Source organism: Sebastes fasciatus, chromosome 10 (assembly GCF_043250625.1).
Source record: "Sebastes fasciatus isolate fSebFas1 chromosome 10, fSebFas1.pri, whole genome shotgun sequence".
NCBI lineage: Eukaryota > Metazoa > Chordata > Actinopteri > Perciformes > Sebastidae > Sebastes > Sebastes fasciatus.
The window spans coordinates 19,598,976-19,617,286 of record NC_133804.1 but is presented as its reverse complement, the minus strand read 5'-3'; the positions used below and the strand labels follow the sequence as shown (position 1 = coordinate 19,617,286).

The window sequence follows — 18,311 nt, the reverse complement described above, 5'->3', positions numbered from 1 at the left end:
GTTCAAATAAAAAATAAAAATAAAAAAAAGTATATTCTCTCTGTACATGATTACAGACCCAGCCAGTTAGTCCCCCCTCGGTGCCTCTCTGCTCCGCCGTTAATCCTCCACATTCTCCACCCCGCCGGACTGCTGACCGGAGTCCGAACATACCGGAGCGTCTTTTGTTCCGGAGCTCCAGCAGCAGCATCACTATGAGATGTGCTGAGCTGGTCTCTCTGCCGCTGGACAACAGCATCCAGCAGCCCGGCCTCGGGAGCGCGCCTCGCTGCTCTGTGCTGCCGCGGTGCCAAACCGGGCGGTGGGAGTCGGAGCCGGGGACGCGCACACCGGTAGGCGCGCTCCCGGACCACCGGTATAAAACTGAAGCGCCAGGTCTTCCCAAAGCTCTACGCGAGGCAGGCCGTAGGCGCGTACCATTTTCGAGCTGTTCCAATAAAGTGCCAATCTAGGTAAGGACGCATCTCCATCTCTGCTCTCCACACAGCTCAGGGTCAGACACACAGCTGCACTGAAAACCAAAAGCACTTTCTGAAAACACACACATATTTATGATTTAAAAAAAAAAAAAAAAAAAACTTTAAAAGAGAGAAACTGTTTTTACCAAACAATGTTTTTTTCAAGAAATTTAAATTTTTTTGTTTGTATTTCAAAATGACAGAAAAAAAGTGCAAAAAATTACATGTTTCATTTTTGATTTATATGTAAATGGTCTTAGATTTACAGTATTTTTTGTAACCACAATCGTAATTATCTGTATTTAAGCTTTTCTTGATCATTTTTAAAAGGTAATTATTCTGTTTTTAGAGGTTTATGACTTTTTTTTAACAATTAATTTATGTTAGAAGAAAAGGATTTCATGGAATTCTAAAATTATTTCTTGTAAAAATACAGATTTTTTTTTGCAAAACTTCTGAGAGTTAATGTAAATTTGGGCTTTTGCAACGTAAAATTACATGTTTCATTTGTGATTTATATGTAAATAGTCTTAGATTTACAGTGTATGATTATTCTAACAATAAATATATGTTAAAAGTAAAATATTTCTTGTAAAATTACAGTAATAAAGACTAATTATATAAAGATAATTATAGTTTTACAGTTTATTTATGTTAACTAACTGACAGTATTTTTCCGTTTTTTAACAGACATTTCTGGCGCCCCTGCTCCCGGAAAATTTACGTTATTTTACACCAAAAGCATTTTCTGAAACACACACATATTTATGATTTAAAAAAAACTAAAACAAAAACTTTAAAAACTGTTTTTACCAAACAATGTTTTCTTAGGCTAAGTCTGTGGAATATAATGTGTAGGCCATGACATATCTGCATCACAACAATATTTAATTTAAAATAGTATTTTGAGCCTCCTGCGATTTGAAAATTGCAGAAGGCCATATTGCGATTTCCATAACATTTTGATTAATTGTGCAGCTTTAGTTTATACACTATCATGTTGTCTGCTTTGATTATGTTTTATTCTACTGTTGATTAGGGCTGTGGGCAATGTACAAATATTATATCGATATCGTGATATGAGACAAGATATCGTCTTAGATTTTGAATATGGTAATATGTTAAGTGTTGTCTTTTTCCTGGTTTTAAAGGCTGCGTTAGAGTAAAGTAAAAAGTAAAATTTTCTTAACTTACCAGACTGTTCTAGCTGCTCCAGATGTTTTAGTTCAGATTTTTACAGATGTAGCTGTAAATGATTCACAGGGATTTGTGGTGTTCCTGTAAGTGGGAATTTAACACCATCATGTAGAAAAACAAATAATATGTGCTCTAAATGAGTCACTGTTTCCCCACATATCTTCTTACCTTTTACTTCTCTCTGTCCTCATTTGATCCTCAGGAGTAAAGATGTACAGAACTACAAGGTCCCCCATGATGCAGCCGCTGGTCAACTCAGGAATGGGCATGGCTCCTTTCTTCAAGGTAAAACACATTTGAGCACAAATTCTCTGCTTGATACTTAAAAGTAAAAAGGAGGATAAACTATAAACTACCTTATTATTGCCAGCTAAATCCCTTTTCTTGTTCTTTGTGGCGTCTCATTCTTCTCCATCCCCTGCTCTCCTCCTCCCTCAGGTGACTGTGTTCGAGCAGGAGCACTTCCAGGGAAAGTGTCTGGAGTTCACCAACGAGTGCTGCAACATTCAGGATTGCGGAATGGACAACATCCGTTCCATCAGGGTGGAGAGCGGAGCGTAAGTGTCTCAAACTTTTCCTCTGGTAAAAAAAACAAAACAAGACAGAAGACTCATTATTCTGACTGTAGAACACATCAAGGAAAATTATTATCCCCTTTTGTTTCCTCAAAGAGGAGTTAAAGAGGAGTTAAAGAGGAGTTAAAGAGGAGTTAAAGAGGAGTGATGTGGGAAGCTTTAAGCACGGAAATAATTGAGATGTTATGAAAAAGTAGTATACTTCAAGTTTATTTTATGAAATCCACTTAAGTAAAGTTTATATATTTCCCAAGTATACTTTATGTAGTAAGTATACTAATATCAATGTACTAGTAGTATACTTGTAAGTGTACTACTTAAATGCTTCTTGGGACTAAATTGGCCCACTTTTTAGTTTATAAAAGTATACTTTTAAGTATACTTAGGTGTAAGAATAGTAAACTTTGAGGACACAACTAGTTTTCACCTAAGTTTTATTTTGTACTGCCATTATACTATAAGTATACTGATAACTACTAAAAAATATATTAGTTCTATTCTTGTATCCCACTTTTTAGCTTATGAAAGTACACTTTAAAGTATACTCTAAACGACTAGTTTAATAGTTTTTATACTGCAAGTATACTTGTAGCCCACGTTTTAGCAGAGATAGGGACTCGAGTCTGAGACTCAAGAATACTTAATTATACTTTTCTTAAGTATATCTTGATCAAAATATTAAGTACAAGTAGGCCTATAAGGCAAATATACTTTTCTGTATAAGCCTACTGGTCAGTATGAGCCAAGTATACTTTTTGTTAAGTATATCTGATAAGTACATAAAAGGTAAACTGAAAGTATACTCTCTTATTCTAAGTCTAAAAGAAGTATACTAATAGCACACTTGAATAAACTTATTTTTGGTAAGGGGTATGTAAATGGTGCTACATGGTTTTTAACTGTAGCTCTTCAGTCTGGTATAAAAAAAATAATTTTTCAAAACCCATTTTGGAAACAAAATAGCTTCTTGCACTTCACCATTTATTGTCTTAAAAATATCAAAGAGCCACGCTGTTAGATTACAGATGGATGTACAGTAAAGTGATGTTAACATCTCTCTCTCTCTCTCTCTCTCTATGAAAAGCTGGGTGGGTTTTGAGCACCATGACTTCCAGGGCCAGCAGTTCATCCTGGAGAGAGGAGAGTACCCCCACTGGGACGCCTACAGCGGCTCCCTCTCCTACCACGTTGAGCGCCTCATGTCCCTGCGCCCCATCTACTGCGCCGTGAGTACATCCTGTCTCTCATTAGTGTCAACAATCATCACTTACCTCGGGGAGTCCAAAATCCAACTGTTTCCTTCTCCCCTGTAGTCCCACCAGAGCAGTCGCATGCTCATCTTTGAGAGGGAGAACTTCATGGGCCGCAGCGTGGAGGTCTGTGATGACTACCCCTCTCTGCAGGCCATGGGCTGGATGATGCCTGAGGTTGGCTCCATGCACGTGCAGTGCGGCGCGTAAGTTGTTCCAAATCTGATTGTGTAATAGGATGCATTTTATCAGGACACATTTCTACAAATGCTCCTCCACTTTCCAGGTGATTTACACTTGAATAACTATTTCAAATCTGGCTTAGTGTCCGTTTTATGTAAAAATATCTCAAAGTCTGTACACTTTTTTTTCTCACTACAGTCCCTCGTTAGCATGTATTATATGTAATAGACCCAGGAAATAGTCCCACTCACCCTTGTTTCCTTCTCCTGCAGCTTCGTGTGCTACCAGCACCCTGGCTACAGGGGCCAGCAGTACATCATGGAGTGTGAGAGACACAGCGGAGACTACCAGCACTGGAGGAACTGGGGCTCCCACTGTCAGACCCCCCAGATCCAGTCCATCAGGCGCATCCAGCACTAAGAGGAAGACAGGCTGAGACTGAGCCAGCAGCTCCCCCCTTCACCCTTCCTCTTTCTTTCCTTCTCTCTTCAATCCTTTCCTTCCTCTCGACTTGAGCCGCAACAGCCGCCCCAACACAACTACTGATTTACAGCCGCTGCCAGAGTGTGATAAGAGACAATATCGCACTGTTAAAGCACAGGGAAACACACGCTCCACACACACACATGCTGACATAACTGACACACACAGTGTCTTTTTATTTGGTTTAGAGGTCCCTACACACTCACACACAAACACACACCTGCGCTGTACTCCACCTGAGTTGGGTTGATGAGTAGAGCGATTCCTCAGTGAGCTGGAACCGAGGGGAGATGAAGCTCCAACTTGGCGCGGCGACCGGGAAAAACCTCCCCATCAGTCTCCTCAGTGCAGCCGACCGCGCTGCGGTGCAGCTCAGATGTGTTTTGTTGTTGTGTGCAGGAGGTTGAGCCACAGGTTGACAACTAATAAACTCATTTTCACCTCATGTATTCTTGTTTATTATATAAAGTGTGTATGTGATGAATAAAGTGGGTTCCCCCTCTCTTTGCAGCATGAAACACGCCACCTGTCCTGTAGGCTCGAAAGGTGCCTGTCTCTTCACAGAGAACAGCGGTTATACCTGCGTTGGGTTTTAATTGTGAAAGTTTTCACAAAGAGAAAATCTAAATTGTCTAAAGAATCTTATCAAACTTAAAGTATGCTGTAATTTAAGTGTTCAAGTGCTCCTCCTCTTGGCTCTGTTTTCAGGCTTTAAAAAATCTAGCCCGTGACGGAAGTCTTTGGCCAATCACAGGTCATTTCAGAGAGAGAGCGTTCCTATTGGCTGTGCTCTGGCTGGTGGGCGGTGCTTGGCATTTCCTCAACTGATCTCAACATGGCTGCCGGGTCACAAACCTTCTCCTTTTACGGCTAAACAGTACACTACAAGATGTTTCTGAAAACATTTGAGGCGAGAAATAGGCATTACAGTAACAGAATATGAACTCATATTTGATCAGCGCTGTCTAGTTTGACCGTTTCATTGGAGTTCGCGAGTTATTGACAGCTGCTCAGAGACGCCAGGCTCCAGCTGATTGGTTGTTTTCCTCTGGTCTGTGAAATCCTGCAGATGCCATTAGGAGCACCGGAGGACACAGAGGCACATGAATTTTTTCAGATTACCTATCTCATGCACTGCTGTCAGGATATAGTGACCGTTTTATAAAAATAACTTTTTTCTTGAATCATTTTTGCTCCATTTCTACCCACTGCTGCTTTAAAAGTGTACCTGCCAAACTAATTTAAGCTGCTAAATTAGGCAGGAAGGAAGGAAGTAGGGCTGTGTATTGGCAAGAATCTGGCGATAGGACACCTATCATGATACAGGGGTTACAATTAAATGTATTGCGATATATTGAGATACTGTAAGCGCGGCGATATATTGCGATCAAATTTTAGGAAAACTGTCATAGTATAAAGAATATGCATAAAATCGGACTGTAAAAAAAACGTTAGCGGTGCGGCCTCACGCTACTTCCTGTCCCAGTTTACGTTGTTACATTGGAATGGAAGAGTCAAATGGCTGAATATAGATTACAGCACTGCCATCTAGCGGCCGGGGTTTAAACACAACACAAAATGAGCCACTGTCTGCCATGAATCTTTGCAAGTAAACTATTAATTAAAATCGATACGTTACGTTGGTAACATGATTAAAGCACTACATACTAACTAAAGAAGAAAAAAAGAATACATACTTATTAATATTATATTCCTGTTCTTCCAGTAGATCCCCCTAAATGTTACAAACTGGTCCTTTAAGATGAAATCTACACCCTGAAGATGAGCCTCATTTTCAGTGACGTGCATGTGGAGTCACAGAATAAAGCTGCCGCGGGAAATAGAAAGGATTTTTATTGTAGAAATCAGAGTCCTAGACTCAAAAATGCCATGAGGAACAGTATCAAACATAACCTGACAGTAAAACGAGGAAGACGCAAGTTTTCCTGGAACATTTACAAACTGTGGCAGAACAGAACAGAAGCTGACATTATTAATCATATTTACAACTAAAACAGTCATAGTCATAGTTCAGACTAATAGAACACCCTTAATTCCTTTGACGGTACGTAAACCTGATTTTGACAGTTAAAACAAACTTTGCTGAACATATCTGCTTAACAATCACAAACTACTGGACTTAGCAGTAACAACTTTGTAAGTCTTTACATAAAATCAGCGGCTAAATATCTTCAAAATACAAAAAAAGTAACGATCCCTGTCACCTTTGACAGTTTGACAATGGTTGTCTGTATACTCAACTCAAGAGCTGAACCTCAACAGCTGCATGTAAACTACACACCTGTAGTTTCTGTTGCTGATTAAAATGTCTTAATGCATTACGATGCACGTCTTTTCTTTATCAATCCAAACAAATAGCTAACATGTTGCTCACAACTCTTCTTTTCCTAAACGTTAGTGGAATAGGAAAACAAAAATCCCTCACGTGATTGTCAGTGTTTGCACATGGAGGTGAACACAATAAAAACAGAAGACATTTGTTTTGATCTCTGTCTCTCTACCTGCCCTTTAACTCGCTGCTAAATTAAACAAACGTTTTCTGGGAAATGTAAGAAACAACATAAACTGTAGAAGACGAGGAGAAAAGAAAATGCTCTTGCTAACATAAGAGCACATCAGTCTGATATTTTCTGTTAAGCTCAGCTGTACTCACAGTAGCGAAGACCGCCGATGAACCGTAGTCTGTCTTTTCTCCAACAACAACGTCAGTGTCCTCGACTCCATCCTCTTCCTCACCTTCTGAAGACTCTGTCCAGCTCATGATCACCGGATCAGGGGCGGGACTGGAACAGCCAATCACATCAATGTCCTCATCGTCAGCCTCTTCCCAGCTTCCTGTTGACCCCAGACTGACCTCCTTAGCTGAATGTGAAGAAGGGGACCCAGAAGGCGTCACTTCGAAAACATGTGAGAGAGTCTGTGTCGCTCTGCTCTGGCAGCCGTCGTCTTCAGAGTCTCCGTCCACATCGATTATCTCATCTCCGCTGCTCTCCATCTCTTCATCCATCAAACTTCCCTCCGTTTCTTTGAGTTTGATTTCACTCTGCGTTGATTTAACTTCTCCGTCTTCTCTTTGAACACACAGCGAAACGTCCTTTATCTCTCTGGTTGCTGGTTCTGCAGGTTGAGCGCTGGCTACGCCTGTTTCAGAGGTCGGCTCAAAGCAAACCCTCTTGGCCACGGTGGATTCAACACTTGTCGCCTCCTCTGACTCTGCCGCCCTCTTCTCTCCCCTTTTCGTAGCCCCCTCTGCTTCCTCCTGTGGATGGACAGTCGATTCTTCTTCACGTGTCACGTGATTTTTCTCTAGCAGTACATCCGTGCCACAGGGCTCCACGGCCTGCGGCTGAATCTGTGGTGTTGAACTCTCTCCGTTAGATAAAGTGAGGAGTTGTCCATTTTTATTGGGTCTGCCTCGGCTGCGACATGATCGGCTTGCGGAGGTTGGTCGTTTAATTTGAAGAGGCTCCTCAAGAAAGGGCACACTGTCCTGTAAAACGAATTAAGCTTATCAAATTATACAGACAAATACAAAAACAAGAGTCTACAGCTATTAGGGCTGGGTTTCGGTACTCGATTTCTTTAAGGTATCAACCGAACTAACTCATTACCAAACATGAAGCCTCTTTCTTTAAAGTATTGACGTTTAGAAGACACCTTCGCCAACATAAGGTCTTGGATCTTGTAAAAACGGTCGATGCTCACCATGATAAGTGCGTCTCTAAACCTACTCCTGATCGGGTACGTCTTTGTGCTCCATGAGTCGCGTGGGCATTTCACTGATGATGAACTGGTCTTTGTTTTTGCAGTACTCTGAAAAATACATTCGCACAGACAAACCATTTTAGACATTTTCTTTCACATCCAAATTTCCCCCCTCATTATAGCATCATTCAGCCTTCGCTGGACTGACGGTGACAGCAGACATCATCAGAAGCATTAGTGGAGAGTAGTTAGAAAGGGTTTGTCACCTTGACTTCTCGACAGCTGGGTTCCTGCAGTGTAACTCTGTCTGGCAGCGGGCCAGTCCTCCTCAGTTTCACCACAGGCATCTGCCGCAGCTGCTCGTCTCTTCGGTCGCGAACGATTTTGGCCTTTTCGTCACGTGATAACACCGGCTTCCTCACTCTCACCCTTTTTCTCTCCAATGACAACAGATACTCATTTTTTCTTCTCTTCTTTCGTTTGGCTGGCGGTCTGACTTTCTCCGGTGATCCCTCGGTATGTTTGGGGGGAGCGGCGCTGCAAGCAGAAGCCGTGTGAGACTGTGAACGTCTCGGCTGTGTTTCAGCTTCATCTCTCTGTTGCAGTTCAGTTACTTGAGAGCGTCTGGCTGGACGCGGTGTGTGTATGTTCTGTAGATGGGGGGGGTTTCTGTATTTGCTCTGTGCAGCCTCAGCGCAGCTCTGGCCACCCGTCTCCACCTCTTCCCTGGCAGTACAGCAGTCAACATGCTGCTCAAAGGACAGGAGGAAGTGGTCCAACATCTCAGTCAGCTCTCCCTCTCCCTGCTGCTGCAGAACAGGCATCTCACTGCTGGAACCAGCAGCTCCTCTTGCTACAGCAACAACATGTGCGGCCCCGTGAAAACCTGGACCTGCTTCCAGGAGGCCAGTGGTACGGCCTTGCTGTTTGTTTTGAGCCAATGCATTGACAGAGGAGGCGTAGGCACAACTGCTGCTACTGGTTGGAAGAGGAGGCTGAGAATGCGGAGCAGCGTTGTTTGGTAAAATGTCGAGGCCCATCATCACTGCCTCTAGCAGACGATCAATGTGTTCGGGCTGTTCCTCGTGAGGTGGACGAGCCGGAGGAGGGAGGGAGGTGCTGTGGAGGAGGGACGATGCTGGAGGCACGTAGGAGGCTGCAGGTGACAGCAGGCCGGGTGACGGAACGTTGTAGAATGGCATGTGAGAGGAAGGAAAGGAAACTGATGTTGTTGGTTTGGCCCTCGCCCTCGGAGCCCTGCCAACAGGAAGACCATCCTATAACCGCAGAGAAAAGTGTCTTAATTACAATACAATACAAAATGCAGATGTACAAAGAATAACACATGTGTAACAGTGCGCTCTTATTTTTTCTACAGTGAGTATGCACCAAGTTTAGAGTCTGAGTCAATTCACAAATCACTGAGCAGAGTTCTTATTTGACCCAATGTCTTTTCTAACAAATGGATCTGTTTCAGAGGCACCAACTTCTCAAAGTGAACACTTAATAGATCAGACTGTTATATTACGACAAGATAAACATCACAAATACACAACTATTACAGGCCATTCTTAACATAATAACACAACTTTAGGAACAACGGAAGTGAGACGGCAGCTAGCGGTACCACGGTTTTGCACTGTGTAGCTCACGTTACTGCAGTTTCACAAGCGTGTCGGAGAACTACGGTGGCCTTCAGGTAACCTAAAAAGTCTCTCTCTAGAGTCAGTGTTTGGTTTGTCCGCTCTGGGCTACTGTAGAAACATGACGGAGCAACATGGTGGACTCCGTCAGAGGACCCGCTCCCTCTGTAGATATGAAGGGTTCATTCTAAACTAACGAAAACACAACGATTCAGGTGATTATGCAATAATGAAAACATAGTTATAAATATTATATTCAACATCTGCAATAGATCCCCTGAAATGCTTCACACTGCTCCTTTAAGGTCATGTTTTGATTATGTTAAAAATAGGACAGCGGCATGTCACCACTCTCACCTGGTTACACTGCTGCACTGTACTCTTCCTTCCACGCTGCTTGCTACCTCCTCCTCCCTCACTGTACGGCGGCGCGTCTCCTCTCTGGCTGAGCTCCCACGCTTTGCCGCGCCCTTTCCTCCTCTTGGCCGACTTCAGAAGCTCTCTGGTGTTTAGGTACAACTTCCTACCTACAGCTCCTCCGCCCTGACCCGTCCTGGACGACCCCCACCTCTGCAGGAACAACTTCTGCAGCCTGCTCACCCCCACGTCCTGCACATCCACCGTCTGCGTTAACCCTCCTCTCCCCCTGCCTCCTGCTCTTGCTCGTGGCCTCCTGGTTCTTCTCTCACCCGTCCCAGCTCTCCTGGCACCTCCCACTCCTGCTCCCCGCCGCCTCCTTGCTCGCCCCCTGCCGGAGCTCTCCTCCTTATCCGGGTTCAGGAAGTAGCTGATGTATCCTGGGATGTTGCCTTGAAACCGCTCTAAGCGCTCGTCCTCCCATTCTGCTGCGACACCACTGGGTGCTCCTTGGGGGCCGGCCCACCAGTCGGCAGCACATGGGGTCGCTTGGCTGGAAAAAGGAAGGAGGGGTGATGGGGCGAAGGTGTATGGCGGAGCCACAACAGATGTGTGTCCAGCTGCTGTGGATTCCTGCATGGAATCCACGAGAGCAGATGAAGGTTGGTGTGTTTGGTTTTCATCTGGTGGGTAGACGAGGGATATGGGGATGTAGGGAATTCCTGGGGGAACAAGATGGGTCTGTCCTAAACTCTGGAGAGCGCCCATATCAATGGTCTCAAAGGAGGCTGCTGGGTGAGAAGGGGGACCCGTTTGTGCTTTCTGCTCCTCTGTCTGAGTCCATGTGTCTTTTTTACCATCTGACAGTGTCTCTTTCCACAGAAAGATGCTTCCATCCGTCACTTCTCTCCTCCACCTGCCCGGCCTCCCTCCATTCTCCTCAGGCATCAGTGGCTCCGTCTGCACTCCTACCTCCGTATGCCAGTCTTCTCCTTCCTCATTTCTGCTCTTACGATCTCTTCTTGTGACCTCCACCAGCCCGTGGATGCCCAGCTTGGCTGCAGCAGAAATAGCCTCTTGCTTCTCCTTCTCCCCCTGCCCTGCCATCTCCCCACAGTACAGCAGTCTGACCATGTGGAGCAGGGTGCAGGCGCCAAGAGCCCGAAACTCCAAGAGATGGGTCTGTCCTGCAGGGGGCGGCGGCGTGGAGGACAGAGCGGAGGAGATGTGGGGGCTGATGGCGGAGAGAATACAACTGTGTGCTGGCACTGACACACCTGGAGGAGAGGAAAGATGTCAGTAATAATGATAATGGCAAAGAATGATAAAAGAACAACAACAGCAAAAGAAGACACTGTACAGGTGTGATGTGTGTGTAAGGTAGCTGTTTTTGTGAGTGTGTTTATACCTTCTGTCTTGAGCAGAGTATCACAGAACTGGCCGCACTGTTGCTGTCTCTGCAGCTCAGCGAGGACGAGGGCTTCAAACCCCGGTTTTTGGTAGCACCACATCTCTCCATCCACTGTAGAGGAGGAGTAGAGAGGGACTTTGGTTAGTTCAGATCCACCAAAGTCACACAATAACACAAACGAACCGATCGAGGCAGTGGTAGACCAGCAACTCCCATGTTCTGCGGGGTAAAAAAAGTCTGGTGGCTTTGAAGAGAGTATATCATTTGTATTTATATATGCTATTAATAAGATTACTTGAGTTATTGTTGTAGCTATATTTTGATTGGTTCATGGCTTGAACTCTTATTTTGAAAGAGAACCATGTAATTGTTAGAATTAGATTTTGCACATTTAATCCAACATTGTGTACTTATTAAAATTAATTTCTAAACCCCATTGTTAAAAGCCTCTAAATTATATTAAAACTTTCTCTCTTCCATGACAGTAGATTTATAGTTCACTATAACGGGTTGAATTAAATTAACTAATCTATACAGAAAAAATGGATACAACTGACATTGAAGTTTTAAACTGCTGACCTCATATTACATATAATTCACAATTTATACTTTTTAATATTATTTATTATTATTTTTAATGTACTTATCTTTTAGTTTTTTTGGTCCTTTCCTTTTTTTTTTTGGTTTTGTATGTGTTTCATTTATGTTGCATCGGATTTAATTCATTTATATGTATAAATGTAATTGTTTATGAAATTAAATGCTTATTTAATGGTGCAGTAATATTGTTATAGGGGTGGGGGGGGGATATAATTTGTTTATACAATTATTTCTGTGATTTATTGGATTTTGTACAGAATACCAATAAAAAGACTTTGAGCAAAAAATAAATAAATAATGTAATTAAGTAATTTAATTAAGTGGTGCATTAGATGCTGATCTGCACACCTGCAGCAGGTTAGCATCCCTGCAGCAGCCAGCTAGCCGTGCACAACATAACTCGTAGTAAAGAGATGTAAACTAGTGATAGCAGACTGCCAGATAGTTAACATGTCAGGAACATTACATCATTGACTTTTACTAAACGTCTGAGTCCAAGCTGAGCAGTTTGAGCTACTTTAACGATGTTAACAGGTAAACAGGTAACCTGCTGCACTCAGCCAAAGAGTATATATACACGTTCTTTGACTCACCGTCTCAATGCTCCTTTTAAATCCGCTCCCACGTCACAGAAATTACATTAGTTTGTTTAAAAGCGATATTAACAGACGGAATAATCGTTTTTTTTTCTTCTATCCGTTTTGGGAGGTCATCCACGGGTCAGCATGGTCATCATCAGACAGACACTGTCGTGTGTCGCTCCGCCACCAGGCGGCGGGAGAGCAATCTCCAGGTCACCACATCAACGGACAGTCAAAGAGTACAGACACAACGAGATAGTTCACTTCAGCTACTTCCCTTTTCGCCTTAAATGATTGGCCGTCTAGACACATCCATGCTGGAGGTCCCATTTTGGTGGTCAGAGACTATATTCAGTGGTGGAAAGTAACTAAGTATATTTATTCAAGTACTGTACTTACAATTTCGAGGTACTTGTACTATTACTAAAGTATTAGTAGTACTAAAGTCTACACTAGAACAAACCAAGGGCTTAAATGGGAGATTTAATAAGACTTCATACACTAATATATACTGGTACCCATGTGTGAGAAACAGGCTCGACTTCAAACTAATATCAGTCCATCTGTATACTACAGGTGCAGCTCAAAAAATTAGAATATCTTGAAAAAGTTCAACATTCTCCATCAGTTATTTAAGAAAGTGAAAATTTAATACATTCTAGACTCATTACACGTAAACTAAAACATTTCAAGCATTTTTTTCATTTTAATTTCAATAATTACAGCCTACAGCTCTAAAAAGAAATAAAAAGGTATCTCAAAATATTAGAATATTTCATTTCGAGTTTGAGTAAATTACTATTCATACAGTATGAACCAATACCAGTACCAATATATACTTGGCTTATAGGTCTTTTGGGGCGAGTAAACAAATTCTTCTTTTGTTTTTTTTACTTCTGTTATTATGAGTGTTCTACAGTATTGTTATACTACATGGTACACGAGTTTGTCCACTACTTTAAAGCCAAAACTGCTCCACCAAATGAAAATCTGCTCAAAGATTGTAGGTCAACCCCTTTGAGAAATTCTATGAATCAGCCTATCATAATAACATATTAAGGCTGGCCAACACCATCGTCTCTGACCCCAATCATGTTTTGAACAGTGAATATGAATTGTTACAATCAAATAGAAGATACAGGGTTCCACGATTTAATAAGGTTAGACTGAAGAAACACTCTTTTGTGCACCAGTCAATCCTAAAACTAAATATGGAGCCTAATCCCAGACCGGATCAAATGTACGTTGAAGGGCCCTGAATATCGTCTTCTGTGATTGTAATGTTTAAATGTACGTATCGTTGTTTCTTGTCTTTGTCCTTTTTGTGATGTTGAAAATGGAGCTGCTGTGATGCAAAACAAATTTCAGACCTGTCTGACAATAAAGTATTTTCGTATCGTATACTTTCACTTTTATACTTTACTTAATCTTTTGATTGAGATATTCTTAAGAAAAGTATAATTAAGCATTCTTGCCTTATAGGCTTCAGAAAGGTATACTTGGCTTGTAGTTTTTTATTTAATATTTACATTATTTGTAAGATACATTGTAGTTTTACACTGAAAAAGTCTAGCTTGGTGGATTTAAAATGAAACATTAAATTCGAGGGAATATATAACATTATTCTTTTTAAAAATGAGAAGTATAAAGGCAATAAAACACCCTTGCTTAGCTCCGTATATTTAGGTTTTGCTGCTACGGCCTTTCTTGGTCTGGTATGACTCATGGTGGTTAATGTAAGCAAAGTCTTGGTATATATTGCTCTGGGACTACTTAGGAGGTTTGGTGACTTTTTTTGTGCTACACTACATTTTAATATTAACAATTAACCCACAATGTCACCTGTGGCCACAGTAGCAGGGGGAAATCAGTAAGGACTTCTTTAGTTTCTATGTTGGAGTGTGGTGAAATCCTATAAATGGCACATTACTGTGGCTGAAGACCCTCCATACTGAGATACTGAGAAACAATAAAACATTATCCCGTGTTTATTCTGCCATAGTCTGGTTACGCTCTTATTTAGGGTAAACTATTTTAATAGCCGACCTTGGATATCCTGCCCATGTGTGATATGAATAAACAAATTAACAAGGTGTTATTTTTATCCAATGTATGTTGTCTTGTACTCAGCTACCAGTCTGCTTGTCAACCCCTGTCTCCCTATTTGAGCATTCGTGTAAACATATATGATAATACAGTGTTACAGGCATCTTAATGAGTTTTCAATATGCTATATGTGCTGGTCTACTTGTGAGAGATGACAAATGGTTTCTACAGTATAGTACATCAAAAGAAGTCTGTCTTTATAGCAGCTTAGAGTAGTTTATATAGGGGACAAAATCCACAGTCCTTGACCTGTGTCAGTTAAAGCTAATATGAGGTTTCAGCAGTCTGAGTTAGTCAGATCAAGTTGGTATCTTCCAAAGTTAATGTCTTTATAGTACAAATTTCCCTCAGTTTTCTTGCTGAGCCTTGGTGGAGCGATACATTTTGGACTTAAATGACTGTAACTTTGGAAGATTCTCACTTCATTTGTCCACCTCAGACTGTTAAACCTATTAACTTCAGAAAAATAGTGTTTGCTCAAGCGTTAACATCCACTGTTACAGACATACATATATACATGCTTTAAAGTACATATCAGGCAGCCACATTTTCTAATTAAAGGGGACCTATTTTGCTTTTGTGCCTTTTCCTTTAGTGTGCTATATAGTTTTTTGTGAATGTAAAAGGTCTGCAAAGTTACAAAATCTAAAGTCCAGGCCAAAGGGAGTTATTCTCTCCCACAGAAACACTGCTCCTGACCTGCCCGAAACGCCTTGATTGAAGTCCCGCCTTTTCTTCCGTAACATGGTGATGTCACCAAGTAACACATTTTGCCTAGCGGCTAGTTTGGCACGCCCTCAAACAAAGCCAGAGTGGAGCTAGAGCGGAGTCCAGAGAGTTTGGTTCGGTTGACCAATCAAAGCGTTTCTTTTTTTAACATTAAAGTATGCAAACATTCCAGTAGAAACCCAAAATACAAGCATGAACCTGAAAATAAGCATAATACGTCCTCTTTAAACATTATTCAATAACTTACTACTGAGACAAACTACATTAATAATTTGAAGCACTGTCGAATTGAAAAGTTTGTTATGTTATCATGGCCCAGTCTTGTATGTTTCACAAGGAGAAAACGCCTGGAGCACGCTGACTGATTTAAGTTTGCTCTTGATTTGAAAACCACCTGCTACACATTGCTGGAAGATTTTTTCATGTTATTTTCCAACCTGTAATACAACTACTCCTGGGGTAAAAACAACAGATAGGTTGACAACAACCAACATACAACCAATAATAAATTACTTATAGAAATAAAGTCTGTGTGCTACTGAGACGGTGTAATCCCTGGTGAGTCCTTGTTGCTCATATCCACAGAGAAAAGAAACATTTCCTCCAGTCTTTGTAATCAAACAGCTCACATTGTCTCGTTGTCTCCGTGCAGTTCAAAGAGTAGTTGCTCGAAAGACGAGGAGGGGACCGGAGTGAAAAACTCGGTGGGTGTTGGAGAGTCCTGTTGCTTTGGTGCGGGCCGGGGCCAGCGCTCGTTGAACTTGACAAAGAAGTGCGGGTCCTTGAAGGGCCCCCCGAAGATGATGGCCTGCATGAGGTAGATGAGTGCCACGACCATGATGCTGATGAGGATGAAGGGGATGAAGGGCCTGAGGTGGTGCCAGGCCACAAAGACCCCGTAGCCCAAGTTGCCGAGCCCGCTCTGCTTCCCGGTGTGGGAGGTGTGGCGGGAGGAATCGGGGAACTCTTCATCTGAGTTTGAAGAGGACGGACTAGGGACATCTTGGGAACCCATGAGGACCGAGCGGTTCCTTAGCTCTTAAACTGATCTGCTTGAACTCACTTTCCTCCACAAATTAGCTCCAGGGATCATGAGCTTTAGGCCTCACATAATCTCCCAGCGGTGTGGTTTCCCCAGACCCGGTGCCGTCCTGAAAGTGTGCTCAAACTCTGGCTCGCTGTGATGAATCCGGTGCCAAATTCCTCTCTGAACATGTGTTATATTCCTTTGGTCTTATGCTCCCGGCAATTTTACCCCCAGATCGCCAGTGCTTAAGTTAAACGTTGCTGCTTCTATTTGAGCTTGAGAGAGAAATCGAGAGGAAAATGAAGAACAGCGGGGGAGCTCTAAATAGATATGACACCTAATGACGGGACGCAGGGAGGGCGGGAGAATCTGCTGCGTTTGGTAGTCTCAAATTTAAGGAAGGGTGTGTGTGTGTGTTACAGACATTACACACATTCAGTGACTAACACAGACATACGCACACACTTGTCACTCAGATATATGGTTGTAGCAGAGGACAAAACCATTTGTGCTTCTCTGAAGTTTATTACAGCTCTAATAATACGACACCGTGGCAGGTGCAGCTATAGGGGTTTTTATTAACCTACATAAATTTTACACCTCTCATCTGATCAGGGCTGTAGCCAAGGCTTTGATATACTGAGGTCATGAGTTAAAGTGCCCCCAATGTACCCCCACCTCTCCCATTTCCCAACATGAAGGTCTAAATGCTGATTCAAACTATAGTCTGCACACTGCAAGAAATAACAAGGAGAAACTTTATCATTCATAGGGTTGACTATCAAACCTTTAAGGAACAGTCGGTAGCATTGTAGGGGATCTATAAACAGAAATGGAATATAATATTCATAACTATGTTGTCATTAGTGTATAATCACCTGAAAGTAATTGTTGTGTTTTAGTTAGCTTATAATGAGCCCTTCATATCTACATTGGGAGCGGGTCCTCTTCACTGCTCCGCCATGTTTCTACAGTAGCCCAGAACGGACAAACCAAACACTGGCTCCAGAGGGAGCCTTTCACATTTTTACATTACCTGAAGGCCACCGTAGTTCTCCAACACGCTTGTGAAACTGCGGTAATGTGAGTTGCAGAGTGCAGAGTGTGCCGTCTGACTAACGTTGCTCCTAAAGTAGTGTTATAGAGCGCTCCAGGGATGATGTATTTTTTTAGGCCAACCAGGAGGTTAGCATCGCCCTGGGTTCCCTCCACAAAAAGCCGATGGGATTTTTCCATTGGATTCTGGATTATTGCAGAAAATAAGATCTGTGGCAAACACACGTTTAGGATACTTACACATTTTGTTCAGCAAGATAATCTTCACAAATGAACACCACTTTTATGATTTTTGAAGTGTGAATGCAATCGCCAGAAGGAAAAAGTTGACATTAGGCTATAAACAAACTACACACAACGAGGCTGTAAAGGCGGACGAGTCGGCGGGATGACGTTCAGTAGTCTTGTTTAGCCACTTGTTAGCGACCCCTTATTTAAGACTCACAAAAGTGTACTAAAAAATGCACTAGTGGAATAGTTACTGACGTATTTTATATCGTTATTATATGTGCGTTAACCACAGAACTTAATTCAGACATCTAACTAAAAACCTGTTAAAAAAACCCATCGACTATGAGACGAGGAAACCGGAAGTGCTAAAAAGCTAAATAATTTCTGGGTTTTAAGACTCATTCCTGCATCACTCTATTATGGTAAGGATGTCCTCTGAGCAAGGCAAACTGCGTCACCACGGTGTTGCATTCGGCAGCTCACGTTAGTGCAGTCTTGGGAAGTGAGGAGTGAACGGAGGGGTACTCAGTCCACTAGATGCCGCCGAATCCTACACACAATACCTTTAAATTAAATTTTTTCTTAAACCAATGCTCACATGTCCACATGAACATTTCAGGAGGTATTCGTCGCTGTTATTGCTCTTCTTCCAGTACCAATCAAAATGTGTTCATGGCATCTTGTATAAGTGTTGAGTA

General features: G+C 42.3%; 2 protein-coding genes and 1 long non-coding RNA gene across 5 annotated transcripts; 1 reads left to right on the top strand and 2 right to left on the bottom strand.

The window, feature by feature from the left end:
- The first annotated feature begins 376 nt into the window (after positions 1 to 376).
- Positions 377 to 4,083, top strand: LOC141775435 (beta-crystallin A1-like). Its single transcript, XM_074648795.1, has 6 exons — positions 377 to 452; positions 1,858 to 1,940; positions 2,094 to 2,212; positions 3,315 to 3,456; positions 3,544 to 3,686; positions 3,936 to 4,083. Exons 2-6 carry the CDS (start codon positions 1,866 to 1,868, stop codon positions 4,081 to 4,083), a joined length of 627 nt encoding a protein of 208 aa, XP_074504896.1. The 5' UTR covers positions 377 to 452; positions 1,858 to 1,865.
- LOC141775436 (uncharacterized) lies at positions 378 to 1,950 on the bottom strand. Its single transcript, XR_012595605.1, has 3 exons — positions 1,824 to 1,950; positions 1,653 to 1,736; positions 378 to 511 (listed from the first exon to the last, which is right to left on the bottom strand). It is a non-coding gene; the product is annotated as an uncharacterized LOC141775436 (long non-coding RNA).
- A 771-nt stretch (positions 4,084 to 4,854) lies between the features above and the next one.
- On the bottom strand, positions 4,855 to 15,490 carry LOC141775433 (uncharacterized). 3 transcript variants are annotated; one of them, XM_074648793.1, is made up of 6 exons: positions 12,477 to 15,490; positions 11,281 to 11,394; positions 10,116 to 11,149; positions 8,139 to 9,149; positions 7,873 to 7,980; positions 4,855 to 7,657 (listed from the first exon to the last, which is right to left on the bottom strand). In XM_074648793.1, exons 2-6 carry the CDS (start codon positions 11,381 to 11,383, stop codon positions 6,767 to 6,769), a joined length of 3,147 nt encoding a protein of 1,048 aa, XP_074504894.1. In that variant the 5' UTR covers positions 11,384 to 11,394; positions 12,477 to 15,490; the 3' UTR covers positions 4,855 to 6,766. The 3 variants fall into 3 exon arrangements, with proteins under 3 accessions (XP_074504894.1, XP_074504892.1, XP_074504893.1); XM_074648791.1 differs by having other exon boundaries at positions 4,857 to 7,657; positions 9,873 to 11,149; XM_074648792.1 differs by lacking the exon at positions 12,477 to 15,490 and having other exon boundaries at positions 4,857 to 7,657; positions 9,873 to 11,149; positions 11,281 to 12,245.
- Positions 15,491 to 18,311: the final 2,821 nt, after the last annotated feature.

Excerpts from the sequence above, each read along its gene's own strand:
- LOC141775433 (XM_074648791.1), bottom strand. The coding sequence starts at position 11,383 with ATGTGGTGCTACCAAAAACCGGGGTTTGAAGCCCTCGTCCTCGCTGAG. Across the intron at positions 11,150-11,280 it reads TACTCTGCTCAAGACAGAAG|GTGTGTCAGTGCCAGCACAC; the intron begins GTATAAACACAC and ends CCTCTCCTCCAG. Across the intron at positions 9,150-9,872 it reads CAGTGCAGCAGTGTAACCAG|GATGGTCTTCCTGTTGGCAG; the intron begins GTGAGAGTGGTG and ends CTGCGGTTATAG.
- LOC141775435 (XM_074648795.1), top strand. The coding sequence starts at position 1,866 with ATGTACAGAACTACAAGGTCCCCCATGATGCAGCCGCTGGTCAACTCA. Across the intron at positions 2,213-3,314 it reads ATCAGGGTGGAGAGCGGAGC|CTGGGTGGGTTTTGAGCACC; the intron begins GTAAGTGTCTCA and ends CTCTATGAAAAG. Across the intron at positions 3,457-3,543 it reads TGCGCCCCATCTACTGCGCC|TCCCACCAGAGCAGTCGCAT; the intron begins GTGAGTACATCC and ends TCTCCCCTGTAG.